The sequence below is a fragment of the Doryrhamphus excisus genome, linkage group LG4 (genome assembly GCF_037039965.1).
Source record: "Doryrhamphus excisus strain RoL-2023G ecotype Guam linkage group LG4, RoL_Dexc_Guam_v1.1, whole genome shotgun sequence".
Classification (NCBI taxonomy): Eukaryota; Metazoa; Chordata; class Actinopteri; order Syngnathiformes; family Syngnathidae; genus Doryrhamphus; species Doryrhamphus excisus.
In genome coordinates, this window is record NC_136360.1 from 16628469 (window position 1) to 16642942 (window position 14474).

At 41.0% G+C, this 14474-nt stretch overlaps 1 protein-coding gene across 2 annotated transcripts in view; it reads left to right on the forward strand.

Annotated features, from left to right (window-relative positions):
* Window positions 1–14474, forward strand: part of zc3h3 (zinc finger CCCH-type containing 3) — a 48280-nt gene that overhangs the window by 20705 nt on the left and 13101 nt on the right. For both annotated transcript variants that reach the window (XR_013627301.1, XM_058073408.2), the window contains exons 4-8: window positions 240–390; window positions 8983–9146; window positions 11197–11266; window positions 12276–12431; window positions 13136–13205. Coding sequence is in view for 1 of the 2 variants with exons in the window: in XM_058073408.2 (XP_057929391.2) it covers window positions 240–390; window positions 8983–9146; window positions 11197–11266; window positions 12276–12431; window positions 13136–13205 (611 nt within the window). In the remaining variant the exon portion in view is untranslated. The remainder of the gene's footprint in view (window positions 1–239; window positions 391–8982; window positions 9147–11196; window positions 11267–12275; window positions 12432–13135; window positions 13206–14474) is intronic.

Sequence of the window (14474 nt, forward strand, 5' to 3'; positions counted from 1 at the left end):
CTGTGACATCACAAGGAGCCAGGCTTCCTTATATGGGCATGCTCAGTCGACCAGATACGAACTAGCGTAATACGGTTACGGTTGTACGCTATGGCTCCCAGGAAATATTTCCACGAGGCAAGCTCAGGAAGAAGTGGTTGGAGTTGGTGATTCCCAGCAAGAGAAAAATTTTGGTTTTCACGTTTCAACATTAAACTTGGATTAGAATTTCATATTTGATGGAGGTTTTCTGTCCACAGGTCCGGCCACGTCCTTCCACAGCACTTCAGCCTCCCAGAGGATTTGTCGGGCCCAGTACAAGAAGGTGAACTGCCCGGGTTCCAGTTATCTGAACACTCTGCCCTACAACGCCAGCCTCTCGTGGAGAGCCAAAAAAATCCAGTTGGCAAGGTAAGTTTTTGACAAGCACACTTTCTGCAGGTCCTTATTCATTAGCGCCCTCTGCTGTAAAAAAAGGAAGTGACATCGGGGGTTCAGAGTTGAGTTCCAGGCGCAAGCGGAGCCCCTTTTAGGTATCACCGCGCCTGTTGTGAGATCATTCAAACCCGCAATAAGCCCGTTGTTCTGGTGCTTGTGTGTCTCACCGAATGGTACAATGACATGACACCTAGTGACCAGTGTAGAATAGTTCAGTACTTTCGATGTGTCTTCTGAATGAATTACATTTGTATTTTAGTTCAGTTAGTTTCACTTTCAATATATTTTTGAATAACCATTTTGTATGGCTCAATGGTCCACGGTACGTAATCCAGGGGTCTCAAACTCAATTTACTTGGGGGCCACTGGAGCTCGGGTGTGGGTGAGACTGGGCCGCATCAGGCCCCCCCCCCCCCCCCCCCCAAAAAACGCATTTATTAAAAACAAAAAATGTAAAAAACTTTGCTTTGGTTCCAATTTTCTACAAGAAAAGCTCTGATAAAACATTTCACTGTTCTCAAATATCTTACTTTTTATTTTTCTACACAAAATAAGATGAAAAATAAATAAACAAATCAAGAATAAAGAAAATCAATCAATCAATCAGTAATAAATAAATATAATAATAATAATAAAAGGGCAAATAATAAAAACTTAAGAAACCACATATAGTTGGTGGGTAGACAAATTATTTTTTTCAGATTAAAATGAACAAAGCATTATTAGAGCCCTGTAGACATGACAAAACATGACTATAGTCACATTTATACTTTTTTTTTTATTTACAACATATTGCGCAACTGCAGGGTCTTGAGACACATGCTAACTCGCAAACTAGAGAGCTAGCGACCTAAACGGTAGCCTTCAAGTTATTTCCTTTAAACTTAAAAAAGCCAAAAACGTACCACTTCCACACGGATAGGCAGGATAACTATTAACAGTTATTTAACTTTTAACATGAACATTAATCAAATGTAATAATTTTTTCTGGGTACATGATACCATACAGCATCCATATCAAACTTGCGCGGGCCGCACTAATATTAAACTTTCATATCAAGGCGGGGGCCTCAAACTAGTGTCCTGCGGGCCACATTTGCCACAATGTCCCAGTCCCGGCTTGTGCCGCGCACAATGCGGCCCCCGCTCAATGTCGTAATCCAAATGCGATGCGGCATTGGAGTCTGAACTGTGGCCGGACTCTGCTGACTTATTACCATTCATTTAGCCGCAGCAGTAAATATGGATTCATCAAGGGGATTTTTCATTCACGCCTCTTGACGCGCTGTGAAATATCGCCAAGCGTGGATGGATGCACGTGTGGAGCATCATCGTGAGGGAGGGACGGGTCTGGCAGGTACTCCTGGGGGGGGGGTAAGTATGACGCTTACTTGTGAAGCGTCATAAGGCCTGATGCCGTCTGCCTTGTCAGTTTGCGCCCGCCTTTGAATGCCCACAAAGAATATCATTTTTTTTTTAAATGGCTTTCTGCTTGGTTTGTTCGTAGCAAAGGCTGTGAATACTTATGTACATGGGTTTTTTTTATGAATTTAGGAATGGAATGGCCTTTATTGTCATTATACAAGATGTACAACAAGATTGAAGAGCTTCTCCTTTCAGTGCAGTAGTCAAGTTTAAAAAAAAAAAGTATAGTAAAAAAAGTAAAAAAGACAATTTAACAAGATATATACAAGATATCCAAAATATACACATAGTATTGCACAGGAGCATATGCAGGAGCAGACATATTGCAGATATATTAATTTTAGTGCAATGATAAATGGGTCATAGTGCAAATAATTAATTTAATAATAATAATAATTTAATAATGAACTAATTAATAATTAATTTAATCTATTTTGGCATATGGCTGTTAAATCACAAATGTGTGTAGTGAAGTATTTCTATAATGCCTCATAGTAACTCACTGGCAAGATCTCATAGTGTATAGACTGGTCATATATTTCATTTCATATTATCTGCATACTGTATTTGTATATAACTCTGGGTATTAATACTTGGGATGTTTATATTGTTTATTTTTTTATATTGTGTATTTTGTACTGCTTAACTGATTCTGTACTCTTGCTGCTGTGCAATGTAAATTTCCCCACTGAGGGACGAATAAAGGCTTATCTTATCTTATCTTATCTTATCTTATCTGGTGCATACTTCCACCGGATGCAATCCATACTTCCTAAATGTTGGAATCATCCAGCAACTGATTTAACGGGAAGCGTTCAGGGTGCCCGTTGACGTGTTTTAGGTTTTAGATAAATAAGTTTGTGCTCCGGCTGCACGGCGGTCAAGTGGTCAAACGCGCAGACCTCTCTGTTTGGAGTTTTGTATTTTCTCCGGGTACTCCAGTTTCCTCCCACATTCCAAAAACATGCTAGGTTAATTGGCTAACTCCAAATTGTCCATAGGTATGAATGTGAGTGTGAATGGTTGTTTGTCTATATGTGCTCTGTGATTGGCTGGCCACCAGTCCAGGGTGTACCCCGCCTCTCGCCCGAAGACAGCTGCGATAGGCTCCAGCACCCCCTTGCGACCCTCGTGAGAAAAAAGCGGTGGAAAATGAATGAATGAATGAACACTGCATGAAGTCATGAAGTCATCCATGGCATTTCCACATAATAGAGTGGGGAAAAAACATGCTCCCATTCCATGTGGAAGTGGTAAGCTTATTGAGTTTGGAAGAAATTAATTTGAGGATAACTGGTTAGCGTGTGGCTAATTAGCCACTTCAAATTGTCCGCAGGTATGAATGTCAGTGTGAATGGTTGTTTGTCTATATATGCCCTGTGATTGGCTGGCCACCAGTCCAGGGTGTACCCCGCCTCTCGCCCGAAGACAGCTGGGATAGGCTCCAGCACCCCCCCTGCGACCCTCATGAGGATAAGCGGTAGAAAATGAATGAATGAATAAAAAATAGACATTTCAATGAGTGTATCAATTACTCAGGGCTGCAAGTGGTTGACTGGCAGGCTTCGCAGCTACGAGATCCAGGTTCAATTCCACCCTCGGCCATCTCTCTTTCTCTCTTAATAGATGTGTCTGCACCTACTTCACCAAAACAAATTCCTAGTATGTGTTTGATCATACCTGGCAATAAAACCATTTCTGATTCTAAAATGTTGTCGTAGCAATGTGAAAAGAAAAAAAGACATAATAGATGAGGTAGGTTTTCATGTCAATTTACACTTCTGACCTTGTAAGAAAAGCTAATGGCAGTAGTATGTATCCATGCACTGAAAGAGCTTGCTTCTAAAACAACTTAAATGTCCAACTGTAGAGGATTTGTGCCCCGTACAAGCCTGGGGGATCTTTGATAACAGAGACCCCCACCCCACCCCTCGAAGGTCAGCCACACGGTGAAAAACAGGCCAAGGAGAGTACAGGAGACAGAAATCACCTTTTGAGGTGTTTTGCTTCAATGCTAATGCTAACGACTATGCAGCACTACCAAATTATTATCATATTGCCCATTTTTCTTTGCCATTTAAAGATACGGTACGTAACTGGTAGTACTATTAATGCTTTAGACCAGGGGTCTCAAACTCAATATACTAGAGGGCCACTGGAGCTCGGGTCTGGGTGAGACTGGGCCGCATCAGGTTTTCCAAAAAAACCCCAAAAAAAAACGCATTTATTAAAAACAGAAAAATGAATAAACTTTGCTTTGGTTTCGATTTTCTACAAGAAAAGCTCTGATAAAACATTCCACTGTTCTCAAATATCTTAATTTTTATTTTTCTACACAAAATAAGATGAATAAATAAACAAATCAAGAATAAAGAAAATCAATCAATCAGTAATAAATAAATAAATATAATAATAATAATAATAAAACGGCAAATAATAAAAACTTAAGAAACCACATATACAGTGAAGAAAATAAGTATTTGAACACCCTGCTATTTTGCTATTTCTCCCACTTAGAAATCATGGAGGGGTCTGAAATTTTCATCGTAGGTGCATGTCCACTGTGAGAGAGATAAACTAAAAAGAAAAATCCAGAAATCACAATGCATGATTTTTTAACAATTTATTTGTGTGATACAGCTGCTAATAAGTATTTGAACACCTGAGAAAATGAATGTTAATATTTGGTACAGTAGCCTTTGTTTGCTATTACAGAGGTCAAACGTTTCCTGTAGTTTTTCACCAGGTTTGCACACACTGCAGGAGGGATCTTGGCCCACTCCTCCACACAGATCTTCTCTAGATCAGTCAGGTTTCTGGGCTGTCGCTGAGAAACACGGAGTTTGAGCTCCCTCCAAAGATTTTCGATTGGGTTCAGGTCTGGAGACTGGCTGGGCCATGCTAGAACCTTGATATGCTTCTTACGGAGCCACTCCTTGGTTTTCCTGGCTGTGTGCTTCGGGTCGTTGTCGTGTTGGAAGACCCAGCCACGACCCATCTTCAATGCTCTGACAGAGGGAAGGAGGTTGTTCCCCAAAATCTCACAATACACGGCCCCAGTCATCCTCTCTTTAATGCAGTGCACTCGTCCTGTCCCATGTGCAGAAAAACACCCCCAAAGCATGATGCTACCACCCCCATGCTTCACAGTAGGGATGGTGTTCTTCGGATTGTACTCTTCATTCTTCTTCCTCCAAACACGCTTATTGGAATTATGACCAAAAAGTTCTATTTTGGTCTCATCTGACCATAAAACTTTCTCCCATGACTCCTCTGTATCATCCAAATGGTCATATGCAAACTTAAGACGGGCCTTGACATGTGCTGGTTTAAGCAGGGGAACCTTTCGTGCCATGCATGATTTCACATCATGACGTCTTAGTGTATTACCTACAGTAACCTTGGAAACGGTGGTCCCAGCTCTTTTCAGGTCATTGACCAAGTCCTGTCGTGTAGTTCTGGGCTGATTCCTCACCTTTCTTAGAATCATTGAGACCCCACGAGGTGATATCTTGCATGGGGCTCCACTCCGATTGAGATTGACCGTCATGTTTAGCTTCTTCCATTTTCTAATGATAGCTCCAACAGTGGACCTTTTTTCACCAAGCTGCTTGGTAATTGCTCCGTAGCCCTTTCCAGCCTTGTGGAGGTGTACAATTTTGTCTCTGGTGTCTTTGGACAGCTCTTTGGTCTTCGCCATGTTACAAGTTAAAGTCTTACTGATTGTATGGGGTGGACAGGTGTCTTTATGCAGCTAACGACCTCAAACAGGTGCATCTGATTCAGGATGATACATGGAGTGCAGGTGGACTTCTAATGGGCAGACTAACAGGTCTTTCAGGGTCAGAATTCTAGATGATACACAGGTGTTCAAATACTTATTTGCAGCTGTATCACACAAATAAATTGTTAAAAAATCATGCATTGTGATTTCTGGATTTTTCTTTTTAGTTTATCTCTCTCACAGTGGACATGCACCTACGATGAAAATTTCAGACCCCTCCATGATTTCTAAGTGGGAGAAATAGCAAAATAGCAGGGTGTTCAAATACTTATTTTCTTCACTGTAGTTGGTGGGTAGACAAATTATTTTTTTCAGATTAAAATGAACAAAGCATTATTAGAGCCCTGTAGACATGACAAAACACGACTATAGTCACATTTATACTTTTTTATTTACAACATATTGCGCAACTGCAGGGTCTTGAGACACATGCTAACTCGCAAACCAGAGAGCTGGCGACCTAAACGGTAGCCTCCAAGTTATTTCCTTTAAACTTAAAAAAGCCAAAAACTTACCACTTCCACACGGATAGGGAGGATAACTATTAACAGTTATTTAACCTTTAACATGAACATTAATCAAACGTAATAATTTTTTCTGGGTACATGATACCATACAGCATCCATATCAAACTTGCGCGGGCCGCACTAACATTAAACTTTCATATCAAGGCGGGGGCCTCAAACTAGTGTCCTGTGGGCCACATTTGGCCCGCGGGCCCAGTGTTTGAGACCCCTGCTTTAGACTTTGGTTAAGGTTACAAATTACAGTTATCGGCATTATTTGCGTCGTTCAAGTAAGGAACTACCTCCATGATTTCCTTCCGAGAGCATCATGGATGAGGGGTGGCTGTTCTTGGAAGTATTCCTGGACGGTATTCACAGTGCTTTCCACATTTTATCCTGTGACAACTTTATTCCCAAGTGAAATAAATTCATTTTCTCTTTTCAAATTCTACATACGACAGCATAAACATTTTTGGGGGGGAAATATTTGCAAATGTATTAAAAAATTCTAAACTAAGAATTCATGTGTATAAGTATTCACAGGTCGAGTGGTTAGCGTGCAGACCTCTAGGAAACCAGGGTTCAATTCCACCCTCGGCCATCTCTGTGTGGAGTTTGCATGTTTTTCTCCAGGTACTCCGGTTTCCTCCCACATTCCAAAAACATGCTAGGTTAATTGGCTAACTCCAAATTGTCCATAGGTATGAATTTGAGTGTGAATGGTTGTTTGTTTATATGTGCCCTGTGATTGGCTGGTTGGCCACCAGTCCGGGGTGTTAACCCCACCTCTCGCCCGAAGACAGCTGGGATAGGCTCCAGCATTCCGGGAGTCCTTCAGGTGCCGACTGAAAAATTAAAAACACCTGAGCCGGATTCCAAACTGGTGAAAGTGGTGAGGCTTGGAAGGCAGAGTGAAAATTCCCCCACCCCAACCCCCCACACACTCCATGTTGCTCTGACCGCCCCTCTGTGTCGGGGTTAACTGCCGTCTGTGTTAAAAGATCGTGTCATATCCCTATTAACCCCATTTGCGGTTCCCCGGGCCGCCCGGTTGCCAGCCAGCGCTCCAACATTAGCCCCCATTACGGCTCCCCTGGCTGCAGTTGCCCCCGTGCAGGGCAGCCACCCATCTCGCCCCTGAATGTGATGTATCACGCCCAGGTAGACTCCGCACGGAACGCAGCCCAACGCAGATTTCTCGATTTCTCTCATTCGTTCTCGTTTGCGGCCGTCGGATGTCACGCCATACCGGTTGTTTTTTTTTTTTGTTGCGGGGCCATGTTCTGGGTTACCCCCCCCACCTTTTTATTTCCCCCGGCAATGGAAGGCATGAACTACTACTCTAAACCCATTTCCCAGCCCGTCTGGAACACGGCAGCAAATTACCTCCGGTGGCACCGCGTTGAACGGCGGCAGCCCGCCCCAAATAGAAGTGACAGGACAGTGCAATTTATCGCCATAACCCTTGCACTGCCCCCCCCGGCCCTCCTCCCATCCTTGTACACAACACAGGCTTACACCTACAACACTGTTACTTGCTGTGTGTGTGTGTGGAGGCCTGTTGCGTGTGCTGTACTTGGGGTGTGTGTGTGTGTGTGTTGGGGTGGTCTATATGCTACAGTGTTGGGGGGGGGCACCCTCAGCACTCTGGCCCCTTGCCCTGCCTATTATGGCATTGATTTCCTCCTCTCCTCTTTTCAATTTTCTCCATTTCCACACTGCCGTCCTTTCCATTAGATTAGCAATTTAACAGAGTGCTGTGACACGGTGGAGGATAGTCGGTCGGGGGTGGGGTGGTGGGGGGGGGGGGTTGGCCTCGAGGATAGGAGACATAAAAGAGAAGGTGGGTATATACAGTACTGGAAGACCGAGAGGTCTAGAGCAGGGGTCTCAAGCACGCGGCCCGCGGGCCAAATGTGGCCCGCAGGACACTAGTTTGAGGCCCCCGCCTTGATATGAAAGTTTAATGTTAGTGCGGCCCGCGCAAGTTTGATATGGATGCTGTATGGTATCATGTACCCAGAAAAAATTATTACATTTGATTAATGTTCATGTTAAAGGTAAAATAACTGTTAATAGTTATCCTCCCTATCCGTGTGGAAGTGGTAAGTTTTTGGCTATTTAAGTTGAAAGGAAATAACTTGGAGGCTACCGTTTAGGTCGCTAGCTCTCTAGTTTGCGAGTTAGCATGTGTCTCAAGACCCTGCAGTTGCGCAATATGTTGTAAATAAAAAGAGTATAAATGTGACTATAGTCGTGTTTTGTCATGTCTACAGGGCTCTAATAATGCTTTGTTCATTTTAATCTGAAAAAATAATTTGTCTACCCACCAACTATATGTGGTTTCTTAAGTTTTTATTATTTGCCATTTTATTATTATTATTATTATATTTATTTATTACTGATTGATTTTCTTTATTCTTGATTTGTTTATTTATTTTTCATCTTATTTTGTGCAGAAAAATAAAAATTAAGATATTTGAGAACAGTGGAATGTTTTGTCAGAGCTTTTCTTGTAGAAAATTGGAAGTGGTTTTTTTAATTTTTTTGTTTTTAATAAATGTGTTTTTTTTGGTTGTTTTTTTTTTGAAAACCTGATGCGGCCCAGTCTCACCCAGATCGTAGCTCCAGCAGCCCCCAAGTAAATTGAGTTTGAGACCCCTGGTCTAGAGGATGGATGAACAGATAAGACCATCCCGGCTTTTTATATACTGACCTGACTTAAGTTCCGCTAAAAGTACCGAAACAATGAATTATGAATTCATGATTTGTGTTGTTTCAAATATATGCCGTCACTCATTGGGGTTGTTTGTGTTCCCATTTTTTTGCTCTCTCCAACGCCTCTTCCAGGAGTTTCCTCCAGAGCCGCCAGAGACCATGTCACAACCGATACCCGGCAGCCGCCCACCACTGGAAAGGGTCTGGCGTGTGTTGGATTCGGGGTAGTCTCTACCAAGTGTCGGCGAATAAGCTCTCCCGCAAAGTTGGCCACAACATGTCCATCAACCGAACAGGTAGAGTCGCTGTGGCGGTTTTCCATCAACTACCTGACTTTTCAGGTCCATCTGACCTATCACTGTACTTGGAATGTTGTATTCTCCTGTTAAACGTTGCCAAAGTATCACTTTGAACGCTGTGACATCACAGCGAGCCAGACTTCCTTATATGGGCGTGCCCGAGTGGGACCAATCACAGTGGAGTGGCCGTGCACGGAGATGAGTCGTGGATGAAATAAAATAGAAAACTGATCTGTTTTGGAAATCCAAGGAAAAGCTGGAATAGATGCAGATTCTGGAAGATCTAGAAAGCTTTCCGTTTAGGTTATGGTTGTGGCTGCTCTTTAGGAGTCGATACAACTTGATACAAAGGGGCCAATTCCCTCGATTTCTGCGTTCGAGATGGATCCGTCGTTGCCGCACAAATTGATCGATTTCCGCGCCCGAGATGGATCCGTCGTTGGCGCACAAATCGATCGATTTCTGCGTCTGAGATGGATCCGTCGTTGCCGCACAAATTGATCGATTTCTGCGTCCGAGATGGATCCGTCGTTGGCGCACAAATTGATCGATTTCTGCGTCCGAGATGGATCCGTCGTTGGCGCACAAATCGATCGATTTCTGCGTCCGAGATGGATCTGTCATTGGCGCACAAATCGATCGATTTCTGCGTCTGAGATGGATCCGTCGTTGCCGCACAAATCGATCGATTTCTGCGCCCGAGATGGATCCGTCGTTGGCGCACAAATTGATCGAGTTCTGCGCTCACGATGGCTATAACTGCCTTGCGCTGGAGACCGATGCTTTGACACTGCGCTGACGATATAATGACAACCGTTGCTAATCGTCTGCTAATTGCATACAATGACAGGGTTAGGGTTAGGGTTAGGGTTAGGGTTAGGGTTAGGGTTAGGGTTAGGGTTAGGGTTCACACCCCCCCCCGCCGAGAACAAACTACAAACTACACACATCCATCCGCAGTAATATGCCATCGATTGTGAGCGCAGAAATCGATCGATTTGTGCGCTAACGATGGATCCATCTCGGCCACAGTGCTATCGATCGATCGCGCAGATCCATCGTTAGCGCGTAACAGTAGTACAAGGGACTGTGTCTCATCATTTCCGAGAACGCGGGTCGTTGATACAAAGCAGAGTGGGGGGGTTTCTTTACAAAGGAGCGTATGTGATGGCGATGGACGGGGAAGCAATCGAGCACCAATCGTGGCCTGCTGGCAGAAAGGGGACGTAAGGGAACTGTCTGGTTTTGAGGTCAGAAGTAATGAATCCTGAAAAGCCTGCTAAAAGTTGAGTAGCTCCGTTCTGGGAAAACCTGTGACCGGGATCGTTGTATACCCAACACTACCCGGTGTTTTCCCGGCATGGGATACGATTTCTCTCATGGTCCAGCATCGCCAACGCAAACCCTCCAGGCTAAACAGACGCCGGTTGAATCAAGCCGGTCAGAAACGTTCCCAAATTAGAGAATAAGATCTCCCTACCTACATACATACCTACATACATAACCTCAACTTTGTGGGCTCTTTGCCAGTTCTCTAATGGCCCCTGGAAACCTGACACAGACACCCTTTTTTTTTTTTAATCTAAAGTTAGTTGAGTGCATTGAGTGCATAGTGTTTATGACGGTCCCAGACGGCGCTCGCTGGATGTCACGTTTCACTTTTGCACCAATATGTCAAAGCACTATGATGAAAATAACCACGCCATAGCAAGATATAATTATACCATTTGGGTGTGGAGATAAACAAAAACACTCTTACGAGTTAGCATTTATTTCATTTTGACCAAATCATGGTCCAACTTTTCTTTTGACAGCTCCCTCATATTATAACAGACACAATATATGTAACATTAAATCAATTAAATTCTATTACTCAGCTAAAATGAAGCTACCATAAAAGCTTGGGGGTGAAATCGGCATAGGACCCCATCCTTGTTTTTTCCCTAAATGTAGTATGGTTAGCCACTTGGCTCTCATGGTAAACTCATGGATTTATGTGTTCAAGGGTCACTGTTACTTCTCACAATAAATGTTTCTTAAAAATTAGGGCGAGCTTTCAACATCTCTCCTGGCAGTTCTCCTACCGCTCGCTCCAACAGCTCACGTCATCTGGCCAGGTAAGTACAGACTTTTGTATTATTACACATTATTAGAATATTTCATCTGGCGTGTTGTACTGCGAACATTTCACCAATGCTGTGTATTAATAATAATAATAATAACAATGATAATAATTAATATTTTTTTTTTGTATTGCGCTTTTCAGAGTACTCAAAGACGCTTTACAGTGAAGAAAAAAGGAATAAAAAATAGTTGAGTAAAAACATAGTAAATGATGCATTACAATACAATATCCATACAATCATTCAGAGCTAAAAACAAGGCTAAAAGTTATAAAAAATGTATTATTAATAATTAATTATTATTAAATAATTATTTAATAATTATAACATTATTATTTAATAATTATTGAATTATTAAAAATTAAAAAAATATTTAATAATTATTTAGTAATTATGACATTATTATATAATAATTATTGAACTATTAAAAAATAATTATTAATAACTCATGATTATTAAATATTATCAGATAATATTGATTCTTAAATATTATCAGATAATATTTAATTTATTTAAAAATATTATTAGATAATATTTAATAATAATTGAATGATTATTAAATATGATCAGATAATATTTAATAGTAATTGAATTATTAAAAATTTATTATTAATAATGTATAATTAATGATTATTAAATAATTATTTAATGATTATTAAATAATTATGAAATAATAATAAAACATAATAAAACCTCTGAGTCAGTGGTGAGAAAAAAACAACATTGGTAAGTGTGCTTCAGTGACACGGGCCAGCACTACTGATTCTGAAGGCCCTGGACAGATGACGCTGTCATGGCAACATATAGAAACTGAAGTGTGATTGGAAGAATTGCAGCCAACACTGACGTGGTAATAGTGTCGCGTCCCACGCCACTACTAAACAAGACATTCGTTCATTTGTTCATTTTCTATACCGCTGATACTGTATGTGATTTGTTTGCAGGGCACTTAAATATGTCCAATCTAACGTAATGTACCGTCTTCTCCTTTTCCAAAAACCAGCCGTGCGGTCCAGCGCAGTCTCGCCATAATCAGGCAAGCACGGCAGAAGAAGCAGCAAAGGCAGTACTGCATGTACTACAACCGTTTTGGCAAATGCAATCGGGGCAGCAGCTGTCCCTACATTCACGACCCAGACAAAGTGGCCGTGTGCACAAGGTACGTTTCCACACTATTGGGGGGGGGGGGGGTATTAAATGGTTAATCCAGGAAAGAAAATGTCAATTTTTTTTTTCTTCCAGATTTCTAGACATTTAATTTTGTTTTTTTTTTTGTATCCTCGATCAGCAAATCAAGTTTTCGGACAAACTTTCTTTCAACTTAAAGTATGTCTTGTTATGTATTGGAGCACTTTGCAATCTTAGCTTTTTAACCCTTTAACCCTGTGGGGGGTTCCAGGCTAGGACTTTCTACTTTTTCATATTTCTTTACTTTCTTTTTCTTCTAAATTTAATTTATTTTTATTTTTATTTTTATTTTTATTTTTATTTTTATTTTTATTTTTATTTTTATTTTTATTTTTATTTTTATTTTTATTTTTATTTTTATTTTTATTTTTATTTTTATTTTTATTTTTATTTTTATCTGGCCTCAAGTCACCAACAGACCTAAAATCTGATTTTATTAAAAAAAAATTTACTGTGAAAATCCATCCATGTTTAATAAGTTAGAATTCAAATACAAAACATTGAAGTAAAAAAATGTATCAAACAATAAAGTTAAATGTAGTGAAGTACTTCCATACTGTGTGTACCGTCAAAGCCAGGCATCAGGTGATTATAACCGACTGACTTTGAATCAACTCTGTACACAAGAAATAATGTCAAACACGTCAATGTCATCGGGTTCCGTCTCATCTGCAGGTTTCTGCGTGGGACATGCAAACAGGCGGATGGAACCTGCCCGTTCTCGCACAAAGTAGCCAAGGAGAAGGTAAAACCACCTTTGGACCGCCGGGTGTTCTCTTTCCATAGTACATAGTGTTCTATTTAATAATTATTAAATTATATTAATTTATCAATTAATAATTAAATAATATTTAATAATTATTTAATAATTATTCAACAATAATATTATTAAAAATATATTATTTAATGATTATTATTTATTATTATTATTATTATTGTTGTAATTATTAAATAACTATTTAATAATTATTTAATTATATCAATTTTATTAATTCATTAAATAATATTTAATAATTAGTCATATTATTTTTATTAATCAATTAAATAATATTTAATAATTATTTAATACTTCTTTAATAATAATAATAATAATTCAATAATTGTTTAATAGTTATTCAGTAATTATTAAATAATAATCATATTAAATAATTATTATTTAATTATTATTTAATATTATTATCATTATTTAATATTATTATTATTGTTGTATCAAAAACAAACATGCAGTAGTAAAATTGACTGAAGGGTTCCCTGACCGGAATCTATCTGTAGTGTCCCGAGCCTAAATGGGCCACTGTTCATAGACACCCTACGTATATGCAAAAGCTATGGGATTGTGCAGGACGACTCCAGGGGAAAGTCCTTGGAAAAGGAAAGCTGTGTTTTTGTACGCCTTCTATTCCTCCCAAAGACAAACAACCCGGCAACAGGTGCCCCGTGTTGCCTCACCCCCACGGGCGTCCACCCACAATGTCGTGCACCTGTGCGCGCCGTCACATTGCTTCCCCGCAAGTGCTGAGAGCCCAGCTGTCTTGTCGTAATGCCACCTCTCCCGGTTGGCTTCACCTGACGTGCTTAGCCCCTTCCTCCTCGGCGTTTCGCCCCCCCTTCTTCCTCAGGACACCCCACGCAGGAGAAAGGGGAGGGGGTAGACGGTGTGACAGGGGGTTCGGTTACGCACCCAGCAGTCTTCCAAACCTGATCTGTGTGGCGGTGTGGTTAGATGAGCCTGAATCATGCACCCTGCTCCCGCTCTCGTTTCTCCACAAATACCTCGGACATGCAAGGGTCGCACACACACACACACACACACTCATCCACCGCGCCGCTGCCTTTGTCTGCGCAAGCATCCCGTGCACATAAACACATCATGAAAGCGCGTTGTATAAATATTTCTCAGACAGTTAGTTACCCATCCCCATCCCGTCCACAAAGCGGAGCCTTACTTCCCCCCCCACACCGACATCGACCAAGCCCCCCCCCCCGCCCTTCCTCGGGGATATATTTAGATGGG